Source organism: Orcinus orca, chromosome 20, assembly GCF_937001465.1.
Source record: "Orcinus orca chromosome 20, mOrcOrc1.1, whole genome shotgun sequence".
Lineage (NCBI taxonomy): Eukaryota > Metazoa > Chordata > Mammalia > Artiodactyla > Delphinidae > Orcinus > Orcinus orca.
In genome coordinates, this window is record NC_064578.1 from 18,250,829 (window position 1) to 18,273,068 (window position 22,240).

At 43.9% G+C, this 22,240-nt stretch overlaps 2 protein-coding genes across 6 annotated transcripts in view; one reads left to right on the forward strand and one right to left on the reverse strand.

The window, feature by feature from the left end:
* Positions 1–22,240, reverse strand: part of PRMT7 (protein arginine methyltransferase 7) — a 49,399-nt gene extending 27,159 nt beyond the window's left edge. The window contains exons 1-5 of one of the 5 annotated variants that reach the window (XM_049703980.1): positions 22,101–22,240; positions 18,291–18,466; positions 16,167–16,383; positions 15,225–15,261; positions 4,275–4,424 (exon numbers count right to left, since the gene is read on the reverse strand). In XM_049703980.1, coding sequence (XP_049559937.1) covers positions 4,275–4,424; positions 15,225–15,261; positions 16,167–16,383; positions 18,291–18,324 — 438 coding nt within the window. In that variant the 5' untranslated portion in view covers positions 18,325–18,466; positions 22,101–22,240. Of the gene's footprint in view, positions 1–4,274; positions 4,425–15,224; positions 15,262–16,166; positions 16,384–18,290; positions 18,467–21,679; positions 21,914–21,953 lie in introns of those variants that run through there. The other 4 variants (XM_033434227.2, XM_004273194.4, XM_033434228.2 and 1 more) reach the window with 4 other exon arrangements.
* On the forward strand, positions 1,151–2,152 carry LOC105748145 (ras GTPase-activating protein-binding protein 1-like). Its single transcript, XM_049704009.1, has one exon. It carries the CDS (start codon positions 1,409–1,411, stop codon positions 2,135–2,137), a length of 729 nt encoding a protein of 242 aa, XP_049559966.1. The 5' UTR covers positions 1,151–1,408; the 3' UTR covers positions 2,138–2,152.

The window sequence follows — 22,240 nt, forward strand, 5'->3', positions numbered from 1 at the left end:
TGCGCTAATACAGTAGCCATATGTAGCTATTTAAATGTAAATGAAAACTGAATAAAATTCCAAAATTCAGTTCCTCAGGCCTACTAGTCACATTTCAAGTGCTCAGCAGCCACATGTGGCTAGGGACCAGCATACTGGCCAGTAGAGCCATAGAAGATTTTCAACATCAGAAAGTTCTATCGGACAGTGCTGCTCTATAACATCCACACCGACTGACCACTCCCTCTTTCTCACGATTTCTATGCAGTCTGCCCCTACCCTCTAGGGTCTCTTCGTGTCTGTCTGAACTTGACTTTATGGCCACTCTTCTTCCCTCAGCCCCCTGAACATAGGTGTGTTCCAAGGTCTGCTCTTTTCAGTGTACTCTCTCTCCGTGGACAGCCTCCTACACTGCCAGCTTCACCTGTCACATCTTTAGCAAGTGAGTCCCAAATCCACTATATATGCAACTCTCTCAAGGTTCAGACTTCCGTCTATAGGGACCAGCAGGTTCTCTCTCACTCTTTCTTCTGCACCTGTCTTTCCTGTTGCCATGCAGCTCAGGCAGAGCTGAAACCACAGGGCAATCCACAGACAAGAACAGAGGATCAAACAGGTAGTCACTAAAACAAAAACTGGGAGGCCACCATAAGATGTCAAGAATCAAATGGAAGAGGTCTGAGAGTCACAGGCGAGAGTAGCAAGAGAATTAGAAATCCAGGTAAGTGATGTAAAAATATGGAAAAACCTAAGAGTACAGTCCTACCAATTCTATCGAAAAGTATGTTCTCACCCTATATTTTTAATTAGCAGTCCACGTATATACTGGCTCCTGCCACAAGACCTGTCTCTCTCATACTCAACACGTCCAAAATGAAATGCATTGTCTTTCCTGCAAAGTAAGTTATCTTCCTCTGAGTTCCTCTTACCAGTCAATGGCATCCCTGCCTCCACCCCAGACACCCACACTAGAAAACTAACTCTCACATACATGCACACCCTGCCATCAAAGCTACCAATGTGGAGTCAGCACCATATTAGGAACTAAAAAGACCAAGCTCCAGGTCTAGCTCTCCTACTTATTAACTGTGGGACTTACATCTTTAAACTCTATGGGTCTTAGTTTCTTCATTTACAAAGATAAAATCTAGTTGAGTTTTTTGTTTTTTGCCGTGCTGTGGAGCAGAGCTTGCTCCTCTCCCGCTCAGCCGTGCAGGCTGAATCGACCAAAGCAATGGTTATGGAGAAGCCTAGTCGCCTGCTGGTCAGGCGGGAATTTGTGAGACAGTATTACACACTGCTGAACCAGGCCCCAGACATGTTACACAGATTTTATGGAAAGAACTCTTCTTATGTCCATGCGGGATTGGATTCAAATGGAAAGCCAGCAGATGCAGTCTAGGGACAGAAAGAAATCCATAGGAAAGTGATGTCACAAAACTTCACCAATTGCCACTCTAAGATCCGTCATGTTGATGCTCATGCCACTCTGAATGACCGTGTGGTGGTCCAGGTGATGGGCTTGCTCTCTAATAACACCCAGGCTTTAAGGAGATTCATGCAGACCTTTGTCCTTGCTCCTGAGAGCTCTACTGAAAATAAGTTCTATGTTCACAATGATATCTTCAGATACCAAGATGAGGTCTTTGGTGGCTTTGTCCCTGAGCCTGAGGAAGAATCTGAAGAAGTAGAGGAACCTGAAGAAAGACAGCAGACACCTGAGGTGGTACCTGATGATTCTGGAACTTTCTATGATCAAACTGTCAGCAATGACTTAGAAGAACATTTAGAAGAACCTGTTGCTGAACCAGAGCCTGATCCTGAACCAGAACCGGAGCAAGAACCTGTGTCTGAAGTCCAAGAGGAAACGTCTGAGCCAGTACTGGAAGAAACTGCTCCTGAGGATGCTCAGAAGAGTTCTTCTCCAGCGCCTGCAGACATAGCCCAGACAGTGCAGAAGGACTTGAGAACCTTTTCTTGGACATCTGTGACCAGCAAGAACCTTCCACCCAGTGGAGCTATTCCAGTTACTGGGATACCACCTCATGCTGTTAAAGTACCAGCTTCACAGCCTCGTCCAGAGTCTAAGCCTCAATCTCAAATTCAATTCCACTGCAGAGGCCTCAGAGGGATCAAAGGGTTCAAGAACAGCGAATAAATGTTCCTCTCCAGGGCTTCCCTGGTGGCGCAGTGGTTGAGAGTCCGCCTGCCGATGCAGGGAACACGGGTTCGTGCCCTGGTCCGGGAAGATCCCACATGCCGCGGAGCGGCTGGGCCCGTGAGCCATGGCCGCTGAGCCTGCGCTTCCGGAGCCTGTGCTCCACAACGGGAGAGGCCACAACAGTGAGAGGCCCGCGTACCGCAAAAAAAAAAAAAAAAAAAAAAAAAAACCGTAGATTTGTTCTATCAGGTTCAGAGTATGTTAGGAATTACAGAATCCCTCCTTTCACGCTGTATGTCTTGTGTTCATTTGTTATGCCTCACTCTGAAATTGAGTCTCAAACTGGAATGCCTTTGAGGTCAGATGCTTCTGTAGAGGTTCTTTGACCTGAATAGTTCAGCATTTGTATTAAGTTTTATTTCAGTGTCTCTTCAGAATCCTAGTCATAGCCCATAACAAAGAATGTAACTTTAATATTTGACTTCGCTGGTGTGCTTGAGTGTGCACTAGGTTTTTTTATTTAAATCACAGCCATATGGTAAATTTTCTATTTTGTTATGGTTCCCTTTTATTGGTGGGCATGCAGTGGGCGTTTCTTGGAAATAGCCAATTTTTATTAAAATGTTTCTGGAAGAAAATTAAAAAAAAAGAAAAATCTATTTGAGTCTACACTGATTTCTTTTTATCAGCTCAAAGACTCCCACAAAGGCAAAGAAACGGCTCTTAATCAATTTAATGAAATCCTGAGGCAAGTGTACAGAATTGCACGCACCCGTGCACACACCCCTCTCAGGACTTTTATGGAGACCTGAAGCCCATTATTCTTACCTCAAGTTAAGAACACCTAACTCAAGATATTAGAGTTAAAAGTCTTTATTGAGACACTCAGGTCTTCCGGAGTCTAGCTATAATCCACCTTTCTGTGTTTTTCTACCATGACAACCCTCTGCCACAACTCTGGATGACACTTCCCCAAACACACCACGGTACTCCCTCAGCCTAAAATGCCTACCTTTCTAGACCATAAGCATGAGGGCCACCCTGTAAACAAGCAGTGGCGGGGGAGCTGGAAGGAGTCTGGGTAGAACACCCAGAATGCTGACCTCTACACTTCATGTGAGAAAGCAAAATACTTCTATCTGTTTAAGCCACTGTTATTTTGGGACTTTGTTATCTGCAACTTAATCACCATATGAACCAAATTTTGTAGGGCAAAGTGCTTAAATACATGACCCCTTTCCCAAAAGCTTGGAAGAAAATACACCAAAATTTTAACAATGGTTAACTTTGAGTTAACACACTATTTTTATTTTATATTTACCAAATCTCGTATAAGGATATGTATTATTTACATTATCAGAAAAATAATATATGTTTAATGTTTTATTAAAGGAAAGAAATGGCAGACTGCGGAACTATTGGTAAATGTAGTAAGATGGCTGGCTCTGTGGGGACCTTTAAGGTAATCTCAACTTTGGTGCACATTCAAAAATCCCAATGCCCAGGCCATATCCCAGAATAATAATTAAAATGGGGGGCTTCCCTGGTGGTGCAGTGGTTGGGAGTCTGCCTGCCAATGCAGGGGACGCGGAAGATCCCACATGCCGCGGAGCAACTGGGCCCGTGAGCCACAATTACTGAGCCTGCGCGTCTGGAGCCTGTGCTCCGCAACAAGAGAGGCCGCGATAGTGAGAGGCCCGCGCACCGCGATGAAGAGTGGCCCCCGCTTGCCACAACTAGAGAAAGCCCTCGCACAGAAACAAAGACCCAACACAGCCATAAATAAATAAATAAATAAATAAATAAATAAATAAATAATAATATCACCCCTGATTTTAAAAAAAAAAAAATGGGTAGGTGGGGGGAGGACATGACAACGACTGACTAGACATTAGCTTTTTTAAATTTCCTCAGTGATTCTGACATGCAGCCAAGGCTGAGAACCACTGTTTTCAGGGAAGAAAATGAGCTCCTGGAGAAAGGAACTGTGTCTGATTCATCTCTGTGTTCTCCAAACCTGACCCTGTGCTTGGCATGGATGTCTGTCTGTGAACAAACAGATGGGCAGAGTGCAAGGGACACAAAGGACTTCCCACGTAGGACACAGGACACACATGTGAAGAGTGTGCCTCACCTCAATGGCATAGCAGAAGTCAGCACCAGCCGTGACAGCCATCATTGACAAGAGTCCTGTGCCAGTGCCAATGTCAAGAACCAAGGCCGTCTGTCCTTTGTCCTTCACCCTGCTCACAGCAGCCCGGATACCTTGGTAATATTTCATATTCTAAGAAAAAGGGAGAAACAGTTGTTATTTCATACCAGTTTTATAAATAAGTTCTTTGTGAAGTTCTGAAGTCATGGTTGGCAGCAGCAGTGTAAGTCATGACCCTATAACCTCTGTGACTTACACTGGCTGAGTTGGGCAGGCCTCCTGAGGCTCCAGGGGCACTGGGTCAACCTCTTAAATTAAGCGATGGTCTCTCCCCGTCACATCCACTCTTCTATACTCTGCTTAGACATGCTGGGGCTAGGGCTCTGCAAACTACATTCTCCTCTTTCCAGCTGTTAGGACTGGACAACAGGGGAACTAGAGGGTGACTGGAAGGTAGGAGAAAGCTTGTTCCTTCCCACATAAGGGCTCTCCTTGGGCCCTTCAGAGCTAGCAGCAGCACTCAAGCAGAAATTCCTCTCAGAGATCTGAGCACTAGCCTCACAGGAACTCTCCTCCACACATCTAGGTTCTGGAAACCCCAGTCTTCTCCCTTTGTGTCCCCAGCCCTAGGAAAGGGGACTGCTTTCTGCAATTACTATCGCTAGGCTACCCTGGTGCCTCCCAGCCCTCCCACACCTGTGTAACCAATTCCCTCTATTAAATTCCCTCTGTTGAAATATATAACATTGCTTTTGGTCTCCTCACTGGACTCTAATTCATACAGCTTCCTGGGCTAAAAAATATTTTCCTCTCACAAAATCATTTCTTCATTTTTAGTTCAGGTCCTTAGTAGCTTAAGCAGACACATTTTTTTCTCTATAACAGTTTGGCCGATTAAGTACCCTGACCCTTCTGTTGAAAATAACTAAAAATGATGGGGTAAATATATGTAAATCTGTTTAAATGCACTGATGACGTTGCCAAGTCAGTAAGCAATATTAAGAGGCCAAACATGGACTTCCCTGGTGGTCCAGTGGTTAAGAATCCACCTTCCAATGCAGGGGACATGGGTTCCTGGTCAGGGAACTAAGATCCCACATGCTGAGGGGCAACTAAGCCCATGCACTGCAACTACTGAGCACACGGGCCACAACTAGAGAGAAGCCCACGTGCCACAACGAAGATCCCACATGCCGCAACTAAGACCTGACGCAGCCATACATACATACATACATACATAAATATTAAAGAAGAAAAAGAGGCCAACACCTAGAAGTGGATTCACCTGAGTTGAGCCTTAAGATGACTCCCCTACCAGCTGACACCTTGATCACAGCCTATAAGAGACCCAGAGGCAGGGAACTCAAGCTAAGCTGAGTCCAGATTTCTGACCCACAAAAACTGTGAGACACGGACTTCCCTGGTGGCACAGTGGTTAAGAATCTGCCTGCCAATGCAGGGGGCACAGGTTCGAGCCCTGGTCCGGGAAGATCCCACATGCCATGAAGCAACTAAGCCCGCTGTGCCACAACTACTGAGCCTGCGCTCTAGAGCCCAAGAGTCACAACTATTGAGCCTGCATGCCACAACTACTGAAGCCTGCATGCCTAGAGCCCGTGCTCAACAAGACAAGCCACCACAATAAGAAGCCCATGCACCGCAATGAAGAGTAGCCCCTGCTCGCCGCAACTAGAGAAAGCCCATGCACAGCAACAAAGACACAAAGCAGCCAGAAATAAAATAAATTAATTAATTTTAAAAAAGTGAGATAACTCTTTAAGCCATTAAGTTTGGGGATAATTTGTTATGCAGTAGAAAATGAACTAATACAGGACTATATTTTGATATTTTGATACAGGACTGGTACCAAAAGGGCAATATTCTCTGACCACAGTACAATCAAGTTAGAAATTTCAATAACAAAAATGTAACTCAAGGGCTTCCCTGGTGGCACAGTGGTTGAGAGTCCGCCTGCTGATGCAGGGGACGCGGGTTCATGCCCCGGTCCAGGAGGATCCCACATGCCGCAGAGCGGCTGGGCCCGTGAGCCATGGCCGCTGGGCCTGCGCATCCGGAGTCTGTGCTCCGCAGCAGGAGAGGCCACAGCAGTGAGAGGCCCGCATACCGCAAAAAAAAAAAAAAAATGTAACTAAAGAAAAAAGATTTTTGAACCCTAAGAAATTTTAAACTCACAGGTAAAAGACTAAAGCAAAAGGGAATTAGAAAATATCTAGGGAGTTCCCTGGTGTCCTAGTGGTAAAGATTCTGGGCTTTCACTGCCATGGCCCAGGTTCAATCCCTGGTCAGGGAACTGAGATTCCACAAACTGCATGGCAAGGCCAAAAAACAAAACCAAACAAACAAAAAGAATGCAGATTTCTGCTGGGCCTGAGGTCTGCGCTTGGTCTGCATTAAAAAAAAATCTAGAATTGAGTAATTTTTTTAAAACTATATATCAAAACTCATGCGATGGCAAGAGCAATATTTGGAGAGAAATGCATTAAAAAAAGACAAAAGATGAGACAGGCATCCACCTAAAAAATTAGAAACAGGGCTGCAAAATAAACTCCAAATGAGTAGATGAATAAAAATAATAAAGAACAATAATCAATGAATTAGGAAACAAATATAAAACAGAAATCAATGAAGATAAAATTTAGTTATTTCAAAAGATTAAAAACTTGAAGAACCTCTGGTAAGACCAGTCCAAAAAAGAAACGGAAAAAAATGGTAAAGGAAGAAAAAGAAGTACAAGTAGCCAAAAACTGGGAATGAAGGGCGGGTGATGAGGTGGTGATATCAGTATATATGCTGCAGAGATTAAAGAGTCCACCAGGAGGGTACTTCCCTGGTGACGCAGTGGTTAAGAATCTGCCTGCCAATGCAGGGACATGGGTTTGATCCCTGGTTCGGGAAGATCCCACATGCCACAGAGCAACTAAGCCCATGTGCCACAACTACTGAAGCCCACGCGCCTAGAGCCCGTGCTCCACAACAAGAGAAGCCACCGCAATGAGAAGCCCACGCACCGCAATGAAGAGTAGCCCCGACTTGCCGCAACTGGAGAAAGCCCACGTGCAGCAACAAAGACCCAATGCAACCGAATAAGTAAATAAACAAAAGAGATTAAAGGATATTAAAAACAATCTTTAGCAAATAAATTCACCCAAAATCAGATGAAGTGAACATTATATTGGAGATTCTATCCAACACATTACAGCAAGAAAAAATGAAATAAGATCTAGATAGAAAGAAAGAAAATTATTATTAATCACATATGAGACGAGTGTGAAGAAAACCCAACACACCTACAAATAATTATTAGAATTAAGAGAACTGAGAAAGATTACAGGATTCCAAATCAGTAAATAAAAAACAATTGAGGGCTTCCCTGGTGGCACAGTGGTTGGGAATCCGCCTGCCAATGCAGGGGACACAGGTTCAATCCCTGTTCTGGGAAGATCCCACATGCCGCGGAGCAGCTAAGCCCGTGCGCCACAGCTACTGAGACTGCGCTCTAGAGCCTGTGAGCCATAACTGCTGAAGCCCGCGTGCCTAGAGCCCATGCTCCACGGTGAGAGAGGCCACCATAATGAGAAGCCTGTGCACCGCAACAGGGAGTGGCCCCCGCTCGCTGCAACTAGAGAAAGCCCACACACAGCAACGAAGACCCAATGCAGCCAAAAATAAATAAATAAATAAATTTATTAAAAAAAAAAATTGAAATTCAGTATTATCAGCAATAGCTTTTAAACCCTTGGCAAAAGGAAGAATTTCTTAAATATGAGACAAAAAGCACCAGTCAATAAAGAAAATATAAGATAAATTTGACATTAAATTTAAGAACTTGTATTGTGGAAAAAACCCCACAAACTAAGAGACCAGCAATACATGTAACTGACAAATGGTTAGTACCCAGAATATATAAAGAATTCCTACAAATTACTAGGTCATAAAAGAGGAAACATGAATAGCCAATGAAAAATGAAAAAAGCTCACATTCAGCAGTGATCAGGGGAATGCAAATTAAAACTATAGTGAGAGACTAGTTCAATCCAACCAGATTGTCAAAGATGTAAAAATTGGTTAATACACAAGACATGAGAATGTAAACTGGCACTATTAGTTTGGAAAAGAATCTGACATTACCCATAGAGCTAGACACACCTGATGGCTGATGGCCAGCAATTCCATTCCCAGGTATACACACCCTAGAGAAAAATAAGCATATGCACCAGAGTACAGTTACTGGAATGTTCCAGGTAGCACTACTTACAATAGAAGGAAGCTGGAAACAACGCCAAAGCCTATCAGCAGAAGAATGGGTAAGTAGTGATGTATTTACACAATGGAATCTGTATAGCAGTGAAAATGAATGAACTTACAGCTACATGCAAAATGGATGAATCTCAAAAACAATGCTGAGCAAAAAGACAAGTCACAAAGAATAAACACATTATGACTCCATTGTATAAAGTTCAAAAACAGGCAAAACTAAGAATTTATATTTTAAGGACATGTAGTAGGTGGTAAAACTATAAAGAAAAGCAAGAGAGTAACTGATACAAAATTCAAGACAGTGGAAACTTCTGGAAGGAGGAAAACAAATGCAATCAAGGAACACATAAGGAATTCCAAGTAATGGTAATGTTCCATTTCCTAAGCTGAGTAGTGAGTCTATGAGCATTTGTTTTATTATTCTTCTTTAAACTATACATATACATTTTATACTGTTTTGTGTGTCTATGTTATAACAAAAAGGTTCTTTTAAAGAATACGAATAGTACTAGAGTTTAAAATATCAAAGCCTTTAAAATAGTACTAGACTTAAAAAGAAAATGGAGTGATAATGTCAAAATTCTGAAGTGATTTCCAAACTAGAATCCAGCCTTAAGTGTGAGGATAGAATACAGAAGTTTTTGGACAAGCCAAGTCTCAAAAACCTTACTTCCCACAAACCCTCTCACAGGAAAGTGAGGAAGGATGAGCTTCACCAAAGAGGGAGGGAACCAAAGAGGAATACATGGGATGCAGGAAATGGAAGACCCAATAAAAAAAGAGGAATGAAGGAAGTCTACAGACAATAAACAAGAATCCCAGGACGACAGATACACAGCAGGTCTAGAAGGCACCCAGTCCAGACTGGAGCAGGGCAAAATGATCCCAGAGACAATCTCCAAGAAGATGAAACTGACAGAATAGCTGATTGTTTTGACCTTTCCTTCAGAAAGGAAAATTATACTACTGGGAGAAAGTTTGGGCATAAAAGGATGAGTACATAGAAAACAAAGCAAGGGAATTCCCTGGCAGTTCAGTGGTTAGGACTCCACGCTTTTACTGCCGAGGGCACGGGTTCGATCCCTAGTCGGGGAACTTAAGATCCTGCAAGCAGCAAGGCGTGGCCAAAAAGTAAAGAAAAAAAAGAAAACAAAGCAAAAATAAGATAATTATTAATAAAGTTATTCAAGAAAGAAAAAGCAATCAAAGTATATCGCATAGCTCAACTGTGAACAGTGTTTACACATGCCTAATAAAGTCAACATACAATCTTAACTAACATGAACATTTATGTGTTTACCTCATCACAACCCTTCAAAAGGAGGTATTATCGTTATCCCTATTTTACAGATGAGAAAACAGAGGCACAAAGAATTTAAGTGACTTGCCTACTGAAACACTGAATATCAATTTAGCAAAAATTATAACTACATTGGGACAAACAGAGAACGAGTGGGAAGGAGGAGCTGAAAGAATACCAAACTCTCAGCTCTCACAGTGGAAAGTCAATAGATAATAGTTATTTAGATCTGGAAGTAAACATAAAACAGCTCAAAGAAAAGAAATGAGGTTGCCTCTGAAGGTAACTATTAAAAGGTACTGTCTGGGGGATGATACACCAGGGTACTGCTTCTTTATTTATTTTTTAATAAATATATTTATTTATTTATTTATCTTTGGCTGCGTTGGGTCTTTGTTGCTGAGCGTGGGCTTTCTCTAGTTGCAGTGAGCGGGGGCTACTCTTCGTTGTAGTGCCCGGGCTTATCATTGCAGTGGCTTCTCTTGTTGTGGAGCACGAGCTCTAGACGCACGGGCTTTAGTAGTTGTGGCTCGTGGGCTCTAGAGTGCAGGCTCAGTAGTTGTAGCTCATGTTCTTAGCTGCTCCGCAGTATGTGAGATCTTCCCGGACCAGGGCTCGAACCTGTGTCCCCTGCATTGGCAGGCGAGTTCTTAACCACTGCGCCACCAGGGAAGTCCCTTTTTTTCTTTTTTTTTTAAACAGCATGTTTTTGTATGTGTGTGTGTATTCTGTCTACCCAATTTTATTTTATTTATTTATTAGAAATTATTTATTTTTTATTTATTTATTTTTTGGCTGTGCTGGGTCTTTCCTGCTGCACGCAGGCTTTCTCTAATTGCAGCAAGCGGGGGCTACTCTTCGTTGCAGAGCGCGGGCTTCTCATTGTGGTAGCTTCTCTTGCTGTGGAGCACAGGCTCTAGGCGCACAGGCTCCAGAAGTTGTTGCACATGGGCTCAGCAGTTGTGGCGCACAGGCTTAGTTGCTCCGCGGCATATGGGATCTTCCCCGGACCAGGGCACAAACCTGTGTCCCCTGCATTGGCAGGCGGATTCTTAACCACTGCACCACCAGGGAAGCCCTGGGACTGCTATTTTTCACAATAAGCCTCACGGAAATATTTGACTCCTAAAGTAACTGCATTTATGCTTTGGATAAAATCAGTATGTCATTTTATGTTATGTGCTTTTTACCACGATGAAAGGAAAAAAAAGTTAAAAAAATCAGGATGGCAATTGTTAGAATTGTTGAACTAGGAAAATGAACATCAAATACACTATATCCCCAAAAAGCAGGAGGGCACAGTTTTCTTTGTGTAGCTGTACCTGTGGGGTAACAAGAAAGAGAGTGGGACTGGGAACTGGCCTGGGAGTTTCAGTGAGCTGATCACCTGAGAACCCTAATTAGCAGCACCCTCAACAGTAAACCAGGGCCTGCATATGTTCCAAATTAATAACACTCATTAAATTAGCTATCACTTTTTTTTTTTTTTTTTTTTTTTGCTGTACGCGGACCTCTCACTGCTGCAGCCTCTCCCGTTGCGGAGCACAGGCTCCGGACGCGCAGGCCCAGCGGCCACAGCTCACGGGCCCAGCCGCTCGGCAGCACGCGGGATCCTCCCGGACCGGGACATGAACCCGTGTCCCCTGCATCGGCAGGCGGACTCTCAACCACGGCACCACCAGGGAAGCCCTAGCTATCACTTTTTAATTATCCAACTTTGAATCTAGAAAAATGGTGCAGATGAACCGGTTTGCAGGGCAGAAACAGAGACACAGACGTAGAGAACAAACATATGGACACCAAGAGGGGCAAGCGGCGGGGGGCTGGGTGTGGGGATGAATTGGGAGACGGGGATTGACATGTATACACTAATATGTATAAAATAGATAACTAATAAGAACCTGCTGTATATAAAATAAATAAAATTAATTATCCAACTTTAAAGCTACTATTGGAGCCCTCTTAAAAGGCAATTGGTAGTATCTATCAAGAGTCCTACCTAATGTTCAAAACCCTAGACCACACCAAAAGGTATTCGGATAGCAAATAAGCACATGAAACGATGTTTGACATCATTAGCCATTAGAAAAAATGGAAATTAAAACTACAAAGATAGGGACTTCCCTGGTGGCACAGTGGTTAAGAGTCTGTCTGCCAATGCAGGGGACACGAGTTCGAGCCCTGGTCCGGGAAGATCCCACATGCTGCGGAGCAGCTAAGCCCATGCGCCACAACTACTGAGCCTGCGCTCTAGAGCCCATGTGCCACAACTACTGAGCCCATGCACCCAGAGCTCGTGCACCGCAACGAAGAGTAGCTCCCACTCACCACAACTAGAGAAAGCCCGCGTGCAGCAACGAAGACCCAAGGTAGCCAAAAATAAATAAATAAATAAAAATTTTAAAAATGTGTAAGAGGGCTTCCCTGGTGGCGCAGTGGTTGAGAGTCCGCCTGACGATGCAGAAGACACGGGTTCATGCCCCGGTCCAGGAAGATCCCACATGCCGCGGAGCGGCTGGGCCCGTGAGCCACGGCCGCTGAGCCTGCGCATCCGGAGCCTGTGCTCTGCAACAGGAGAGGCCACAACAGTGAGAGGCCCGCGTACCGCAAAAAAAAAAAAAAAAAAAAAAAAGTAGAACTGCTGGGTCTATATGTTAAGTGTACATTATTTAACTTTGTAGTTGTTTTTTTTTTTAATTTATTTATTTATTTTTGGCTGCCTTGGGTCTTCGTCACTGTGCGTGCTCTTTCTCTAGTCACGGCGAGCGGGGGCTACTCTTTGTTGCGGTTCACGGGCTTCTCACTACGGTGGTTTCTCTTGTCACGGAGCACGGGCTCTAGGCGCACGGGCTTCAGTAGTTGCGGCACTTGGGCTCAGTAGTTGTGGCACGTGGGCTCTAGAGCGCAGGCTCAGTAGTTGTGGCGCACGGGCTTAGCTGCTCCGCGGCATGTGGGATCTTCCCAGACCAGGGCTCAAACCCGTGTCCCCTGCACTGGTAGGCAGACTCTTAACCACTGCACCACCAGGGAAGTCCCTCTTATACATTTTCTGAAAGAAATGAAAACATGTCCACACAAAGACTTATATGTGAACGTTCACAACAAAACTATTCAAAATACACAAAAACTGGAAACAATCCAAATGTCTGTTAATTGGTAAACGGATAAAACATGGTATATCCATATAATGGAGTATTACTCAGCAATAAAAAGGAATGGATATTGGGACTTCCCTGGAGGTCCAATGGTTAATACTCTGTGCTCCCAATGCAGGGGGCATGGGTTCAATCGGGGAACTAAGATCCCACATGCTACATAACATGGCCAAAAAAAAAAAAAGTAATTGATATTGACACATTCAACATGAATGACCCTCAAATGATGAATGAAGGGACAAAGACACATAAGACTATATATCATATCATTCCATTTAGATGAAATTTCTAGAAAAGGCAAAACTATAGAGACAGAAAACCTATCAGTGGTTGCCTGGCAGGCAGGGGCAACCAGGGAGTTGGGTACCAGGATTGATTACAAACAAACAGGAAATAATTTTATGGGATAATGGAAGTGTTTTAAAACAACAACAGGACTCCCCTGGTGGCACAGTGGTTAGGAATCTGCGTGTTAATGCAGGGGACATGGGTTCTAGTCCTGGTCCAGGAAGATCCCACATGCCACGGGGCAACTAACCCGTGCGCCACAACTACTGAGCCTGTGCTATAGAGCCTGTGAGCCACAACTACCGAGCCTGCATGTCACAACTACTGAGCCTGCACGCCTAGAGCCCGTGCTCCACAATAAGAAAAGCCACTGCAATAAGAAGCCCGCGCACCACAACAAAGAGTAGCCCCCACTCACTGCAAGTAGAGAAAGCTCGCACGCAGTAACGAAGACCCAACGCAGCCAAAAAAATAAATAAATAATAAATAAATAAAACCTTACTAAAAAAAAATAAAATAAAACAACAAAATGTGAGGCACCATGCAAAAGCATAGAGAAATATGTTTTTATTGACTCTGCCACTAACCAGCAACTTCTGACTCCATTTCCTCATGTGCAGAACCGGGGAGGGGAGAACAGAAGTTAGAGGTAAATAATGAAGAGTCAGGAATGTTCCACCAAGGAGGTTGAATTTTACCTCAAAAGCAGGGACAGGCCACTGAAGGGTTTTAAACAGAGGAGTAACATGGTCAGATGGGCATTTCAGAAAGACCCCTTGGGCTGCTGTATAGAGGAAGGAGAAGAGGGACCAACACCAGTAAATGACGGCTGAGCAGGCAATGGGGTTGAAAGAACCATAGGATTTGATGACCAACCAACTACAGGCTCAGATAAGGAAAAGGGCGCCATCTGGCTTGGCTGACCAGATGGATGACGATGCCATTTGCCCAAATCCCCTGGAAGCTGGGTCAAAAAGGACCCTCACTGGAGATGACACTAAAATCAGAGAGGCTCACAGGCCCACGAGTCCAAGAAGACCATTAAACTAGAAAGGATTAGTCAAAAGCTGGGAACAGTATTTGTTCCACATTCTGTAATTCCCCAACAGCTCAGCAAAGGCACTCAAATATTTGACGAAAATTAGAGAGGCACCTAGCCCCTCCCATGGAGCCTACACACTAATGGTGCTGAAGGAGGTCCTTCTGTCATAGTGTTACCAAGAAGTAGGCAAGCTGAGCAGTTAACCAGGGCTGGGTCAAGGAGACACCACACAGCCTCATGACGAGCCCTGCCATGTTCCCTGATCTTTCTGCAGTGCACTGCTCAGTTTTTAAGTGTGGCCCTGCATCCTTCTCCTTCAAGCCTCCCAATTTCTGAACCATCTGGATGAGGCTGACTAGTCAAGCACTCTGGTAGACAAGGAAATCCTGGGTTGCTAGCCATCATAAGACCAGAACTGTTAACATTTACTCAAACAGACAAAGAAAACTCAGATGAAACAAAGGACAAAAGCTGAAATGTAATTCTGCAGTGAAAGCCAAATATGCTTTACAAAATACAGTCTGCAGTGACCTCTAGAGATTTTATTTTAAAATTACAAACTGACTATACGAGGTAAAACTGTGTAATCAAAGTATTTTTATCTAGAGATCATGGAAATCAGTTAGTATGGCCCACTCACTGTAAATTCTAATAAATGAGGTCTGCAGAGGTCCCATGTTTTCTCCAAGGTCACGCTCAAGTCAATAACAGAGCAGGACGTAGGACCCAGCTTCCTGATTTCCCAACCACTACACCGTACTGCCTCTCTGCATCATTCTAACATCATGCCTCTGGGGGAAGTTTTTAACCTTCTTGTAATGGAAGGTTTCAAACACCACATCAAGATAACAGTTTCCTTCTATACTTACCCTGTCTTTGTCATGCAGCATATCAGCATAGGATGACCTAAAAGAATAAAAAGACAGGTCAGAAACTTCTGCTAATAATGATAAACATCAACATATGAGAATATTTACATATATAAATATATTCTTTTATCAGATGGAACAAATATCCAGGCCCATTTTAAACTATTTTAATAGAGCTATAAGCTGTCATTCTCCTGTACTGCAGAAAAAAATCTCAGAGACAGATGTTTATTTTCAGTAAAGAATCTCAGACTAAAAATGCTGATAGTTAGGCCTGTCACAGTAATTCCATAGTCCTAGCATACTGATCATGTTGTACATCATACGATTTTTTCCTCAGGAACAACTCAGATGTGTCCAATACTTTACATAATCTTGCATACATTTGTACATTGGGATGATCACAGATGTAACACTGGGGAGAGGAATCGGGGAAAGGGAAAGTATATGCCTGCTGTATATGTGAAGGGTATCATGCCTGGCACTTTCCCTTGGTTGTCATCAGGGACAACGAAGAAGCATTCACCAAACTACAGGGAGGAGAGCTGCTTATCCATATTTTCTATTGTAGTAATTCAAAAACTTGAAAAATCTCTGGCAGGGTCAGGATAAGCCCCCAGAACTCAACAGGCTCAGCCCAAAGATGCTTTCTGAGAATTCCAGGTGAGAGTTAAGGCACTCTCATTAAACAGAGGACCTCCAGCTTTGGGTCAACATCAGAATTAATGAAGAGCTTATTTTACATGCAGATTCCCACAATACACACAAAGAGCTTCTGATCTAGAAGATGGAGCTGGAGTCTGGAAATCTGCACTTGAACTGGTGCTCCAGGTAACTGTGACACAGGTATTTCATACTCTACATTTTGAGGAACACTGCACCAAATGCAAAGGCTTCTTTTTTTTTTAATGGCATACCAAGGTTTTTAACATTTGAACTCACCTGCGAGTGTTTAGTTGAAATCTGGTCCTTTCTACTTTTCTCCACCTTTTTTTTTTTTTTTTTTTTTTTTTTGCGGTACGCGGGCCTCTCACTGCTGTGGCCTCTTCCGTTGCAGAGCATAGGCTCCGGACGTGCAGGCTCAGCAGCTGTGGCTCACGGGCCCAGCCGCTCCGCGGCATGTGGGACCTTCCCGGACCGGGGCACGAACCCGTGTCCCCTGCATCGGCAGGCGGACTCGCAACCACTGCGCCACCAGGGAAGCCCCTCTCCACCTTTTAAGGGGCATTTTCACTCCCCCATCTTCCCTGCCTCACCACCCACTCACTCCCCTGACTCCACTGACATCACTCTTCCTAAGCACCACCAGCTCACTCACGTCATTAACATCCAGGATTTCTCTGACCCTGCTGGACACTCCCTCTTCCTGAAACGTTCTCTTCCTTTCTACTCTCTGGCCATGCCCTCCTGGTTGTCTTGCCTCGTCAGCTATTCCAGGATTCCTTCTCTAGTCCTCTACCTTTCACATTCTACACAATCTCTGAAACCCTGCAATCTCTTCCAGTTTCAACTCTAACAACTGCAAACTGTCTCCAGACCCATGTTTATCTGCCCAGTGGCATTTCCATCTGGATGTCCAAAGCCAGATACCTAATCTTCATCACCCCAACAACACCCATTCCTCCTGTGTTCTTCTCAAGCAACAAGAGTTCCATCTACCTAGTCACTCTAACCAGAAATCTTGGTGCTTACTTCATTTTCTCTCTCTCCTTCCATCACTGCATCCAATGAGTTACGAAACTCAAGCTCTCTCAAAGCTTTTTCCTCCTCTCTCCACCTCCACTGTCTCAGCCTTGGGGTTGCAATATCCACCCAAATGCCCATATGGTTTTCACACCCTCCAACCCACTTTCCACACTGCTCTCAGGTTAATGTTCCAAAATGCAACCTAATCTTTTTTCTTCCCCATTTAACACCTCAATCACTCAGAAAATAACGTCCAAAATATTTAGAAAGAAAGTAATGTGTTTGAGCCCTTACTCTGTACCAGACATTGTACTTCATTCACTCATCAAATAACCCTAAGAAAAGGGTATTATATGATGAGATATACATATTGTTATACTGAGGTATATACTGTTATACTGTATATGAGGCATATATTACTACATTGATCCTCAGAGAAGTTTAGTAGCTTGGCTAACGTCAAGCTACTTGACGTTAAGAAGTCAAGTAGCTTAAGAAGTGGCTAAACTAGAACTTATACAATCAGGTTCCTCTTCCTGCATTTTGCTACCACCAATTACAACATGACCCCTGCCTACCTTTTCAGCATCCTCTCTCACTATAGCCCTAATTTTGCACCACACTCCAGCCACAATGACTTGCTAGCCATTCCTCAAACTAGCTCATCTGGAAGTTTGCACATAATCCCTGCTGCTCAGAAAGCAATCTCCCTCTCTTTAGATTTGGGAAATCATTCAAATATCGCCCTCCCAGCCCAGTTGGTTCTTGCTGCTTCCATGTACTTTTGTGCCCATTTCCACTGACTTTTATCTCATGGTGTCATAGTTTTTTATATGTCTGTCTATTCCACAAAACTGCATGTTCTTTGAGGATGAGAACCTTATCTTTGTCATTTTGATATTCACAGCCTTAGCACGGTGTTATATGCACTTAATGATTGCTAAACAACAGTAACTCACTTACATACTTTTAAACATCCCTCCAAAGGAAAAAAAAAACCTCATTTTTTCCCACTTTTTCCATTAAAGAGAATTTAACTATATGATAAATGTGCCACCATTTCAGTGACGCAAGTAAATAATTAAACTTCATAAACTCGTCTACTACTACTGAACTTTGAGTCCTCTTTGGTCCACAAGACAGATCCTCGGGGACTCTGGTACAGCTGCCACAAAATGTCTGACTCTCCACACAGGCATAACTTTGCCTAACTCCCACACAAACCTACCTAGCTGAGCAGACCTGCTGGTGATCAACACCTGCCCTGATCAGAAGCACTGGGTGACAGCCTATTCCCCACTCAGACTAGATTCCAAGGCATCTGCTTTGAGATCAAGGGCCCCACCCAGCTGCAGCCAACTGTGGAAAAACCCTTGTTACCTTGCGATCTCCTGGTGGTAATCATAATGCTCATCCTCCTCCAGCCACTCCACAGATCCCGTGGTTGGGTTGGCCCGCCCACAGAAGACTTTCATGGTGCCAATTAGCTCCTCAGTTTTAGCATAGAAAGGCAGCCTTGCCAGCTGCTTGTAGACAGGTCTGATCGTCAGAAATCTCTTCAAATTGTAATGCCCAAAAATGTAGAGGAGAAAAAAAAAGAAACCAAGAAATAGACAAAAATGTCAGAGCCACTGAAAATATGTTAATCAGCATTTTAATCTTTCCAGCAGAGTTACTTGGTTTTATATTCAGCATATAACATCAAATACTATTAAGACAAAAACTCAGAAAGCTATCTGGGAACTTCAGCAGTCCTCAACGATTCCAATAGGGTCAAATGACCCTTACAGGTGCATCTGAGTACAGCCTCAGGTGAAGGCAGGTAAGAAGAGAAATAATGCAAAGGAAAGGGCTAGAAGGAAAGGAGAACACAAAGAGATCCATCGGGGTGGTGGTAAAGGAGTGTCACCAATACTGCCTCAGAAAGGTAAACACTTAGTTTAAGGAAAAATACAAAGAAAAAGCAATTCAAACCAACAAAGAAACCTCACCTGAACAAATAAATCAGAGCTATATGCAAACATGGCTAATCCCAGGAATATAACATTGAGCCAAAAAAGAAGCAAATCACAGAATACAAATGATTCCATTCATATGAAATTTATAACTATTCAACATAGAACAATATATTCTTCAGGGATCACACTAAAAAGCATGGCAGGAATGAGGATAGTGGTTACCTCTAAGAGGGAGGGGAAAAGGATGGAATCAACGAGGGCCACACAAGGGACTTCAAAAGTAACAGTATTGTTATTTTTCTAAAACTGGGTGGTGGGGGCTTCCCTGGTGGCGCAGTGGTTAAGAATCCGCCTGCCAATGCAGGGGACACGGGTTCAAGCCCTGGTCCGGGAAGATCCCACATGCCGCGGAACAACTAAGCCTGTGTGCCACAACTACCGAAGCCCGCGCGCCTAGAGCCAGTGCTCTGCAGCAAGAGAAGCCACTGCAATGAGAAGCCCGCGCACCACAACGAAGAGTAGCCCCTGCTCGCCACAACTACAGAAAGCCCGCACGGAGCAACGAAGATCCAACACAGCCAAGGTAAATAAATTTTTTTAAAAAAATTAAAAATTAAAAAACCCGGGTGGTGGGAATACAGGTGTCCATAATATTGTCATTCTTTATGCCTCACTATTTTTTATGATTACTTATCCACTCCATATTCAATTTTAAAAACAATTTACTTATCCACTCCATATTCAATTTTAAAAACAATTTTTAAAAACCTTTCTCCGTCTGAAAAAAAAACAAAGGCTTCAAATAAATGTCACCAGATGCATATCTTATATGGTCTGTTTCTCCAAAGGTATCTATTTCTGAGAGATAAACACTAAAGCTCAAAGTCTGAAAGTACTTCTCAGCAGATATGGCCTCTCATAGTGCCCTCCCTCTTACCATTCAGAAAACAGCAAGTGTTCCACACTCCCCTTCATTTCTTGATAAACACTGATCCATCATCAGGAAACCTTAGAAAGAATGCCTACTCCACAGGACCCTAAACATTCCTAAGGCATTTTACTGCCAAGAGTTACGTTCTTTTGAAGTTATCTAAACTAAGTAAACACTGAATTCTTATACTAGAGGATGGAGAACAATCTTTTCTGAAAAGACTCAGGCAGTCACTGGACTGGCTCAAAGTAGTCAATTTGTCCTTCAGTAAAACTCTACCTCTAACTCTACTTCAGCATGTCTAATCTCTAATTTAGTGGCTCTCAAGCTTTCTGACAACCCCAGTAAGAAATATGCTTTACCCTGAGACACAACATACACACACACGTAAAGTTTCACGAAACAATACCTAGTCTTCCTGTAGGCAAAACCCTCTGATATAGTCCACTGTATGTAATTTTTATTTTTTATGCTGGTCACGATCCACTAAATTGATTTAATAACTCACCAAAGGGTTGCATCCTACAGTTTGAAAAGCGCTGCAACAATCAGCTCTGCACATCTCTGCTAATACTTATTATTAAAAGACAGAGTATCTAGAACTACCGTAATTTGTAATATGCTTTAGATAACCGTGTCCAACAAATGCTGTAGTAGACAAAAGTTTAAAAGATGGGTAGGACTTAGGTGGGTGAGAAGACGGAGAAAGCACTTCACCAGATTAGAAAGGCTTAGACAATCATACACAGTGAACTAATCCATTTAGCTGAAGTTTCACTGAACAAGCGGTCAAACATGTTGGTGGGGTCCATGTTGTGAAGAGTCCTGAAACCCTTATCCTGTGGTCCACGTGGAATCAACCATAAAGTCACTTAAAGGTTAAGAGTATAGTAAAGAACTGTAATTTATAGAATTCCCTTTTCACCTATGATGTTGCAGAGGCTGTAACTAGGACCACAGTGTCTTTTCAGATCTGTAGAGAAGTCACTGGTTTCATATAAGTCTAAATAAATGCTTGAGGACAGGAACCATGTCCTGTAACCTCTCTGGGTGAACACTAAACATCTTCTATGGATGAATCTCTTCGTATTATTAGGACTTGTCCTCTCCAAGAAGGAGCCCATACTCCAGATTCAGGATACTCTAACCTCCTCCTCATTCTACAAGAGCTGGGAACTCACAGGGTTAATGGAAATCACCATGCCAAGCCCTAATTGCTTTACTAGTCAGATTTCAGAGCAGACGCCTGTCTGGTTCATTTATTCAAAATTTACTAGGCACCTTCTGTATGCCAGGCACTGTATTAGGACTAGAGAACTATCACAAACAATACAGAAGAGGTCCTTGTCCTCCAGGAATTTACAGACCCTAATGGGGGAAAGAGAGTAAATATAAATATACAATTAAAGACTACCTGAGGGCAAGAAAGGAAATATACAGGACGCTATGAAAGAGAATAACAAAGTTATGGAAAGACTCTCTGAGAAAAAGAGCATCTAAGTGGAGGCCTACAGAATAACCCAGGTTAAAAGCTGTGAAAGTGCAATGCTCATATTTCAGGAATCCTTACCCCAACTTTTCCAAGAAAAGGTCCTAAGATGTAAAGAACCAGGTGCAGAGTGACAAAAGCCTGAGTGACTGAAGCACTCTGAGCAGAAGAAATGATGGGCGACTAGGGGTGGGCTTCTGCAATGTCGGCTGCGGAAAGGTGTTTGGATTTTGTTCTAAATGCACTGGAAGCCACTCAAGGGTTTTAAGCAAAAGAATATCTACGTTGGATGTACGCTTTTACAGGGCCGCTCTGGCCAGTGTGTGGTAGATAGACTGGTTTCCAGCTACCGAGATTTCCAACTACTGAGAATACTGTGACTGGGAAATACCAGTGAGCCAGGGAACCGTGGCCCAGTCGGGGCGCGATGGCTGAATCTCCGTTAGGATTGCGACGCGGGTCTCTATTGCTGAAGGGAGGCACCAAGTACTATGATCCAGGTCCCGGCGGAGGTGCTCAGTCACAGGCCCAGCTAGAAGCAATGACCCGACTGGATGGCAGAGCCAGGGACCGCCTACAACCCCGCACTACCGCCGGCCCGGGAGCTCTGAGCAGCCCCATACGGATTCTAGAAAGTTCCTCCAGCGTCCCGAAGAGATGCGTACCCCAGTGTCCGAGTACGACCATGCCACATTCCTCCGCCGAAGCCTTGTGCTGAGCACAGGATGCTGGCTGCACCCGACCCGTCAACCGCGACCCCACCTTCCCAACCAGCCCGGCGCCTCACCGGCCGGGAGAACCTCTCCACTCACTTCCGCCGCCACCGCCATCTTGCCGCGGCAGGCGTTCAAAGGCGGGACTTCCCTAGGCCCGCTGAGCGGGCCGTGGGTGGGGCCCGGAAGCAGAACTGGAAAGCTCTTCCGTCGCCCCCCGCGCATTCCCATAGTGCTCC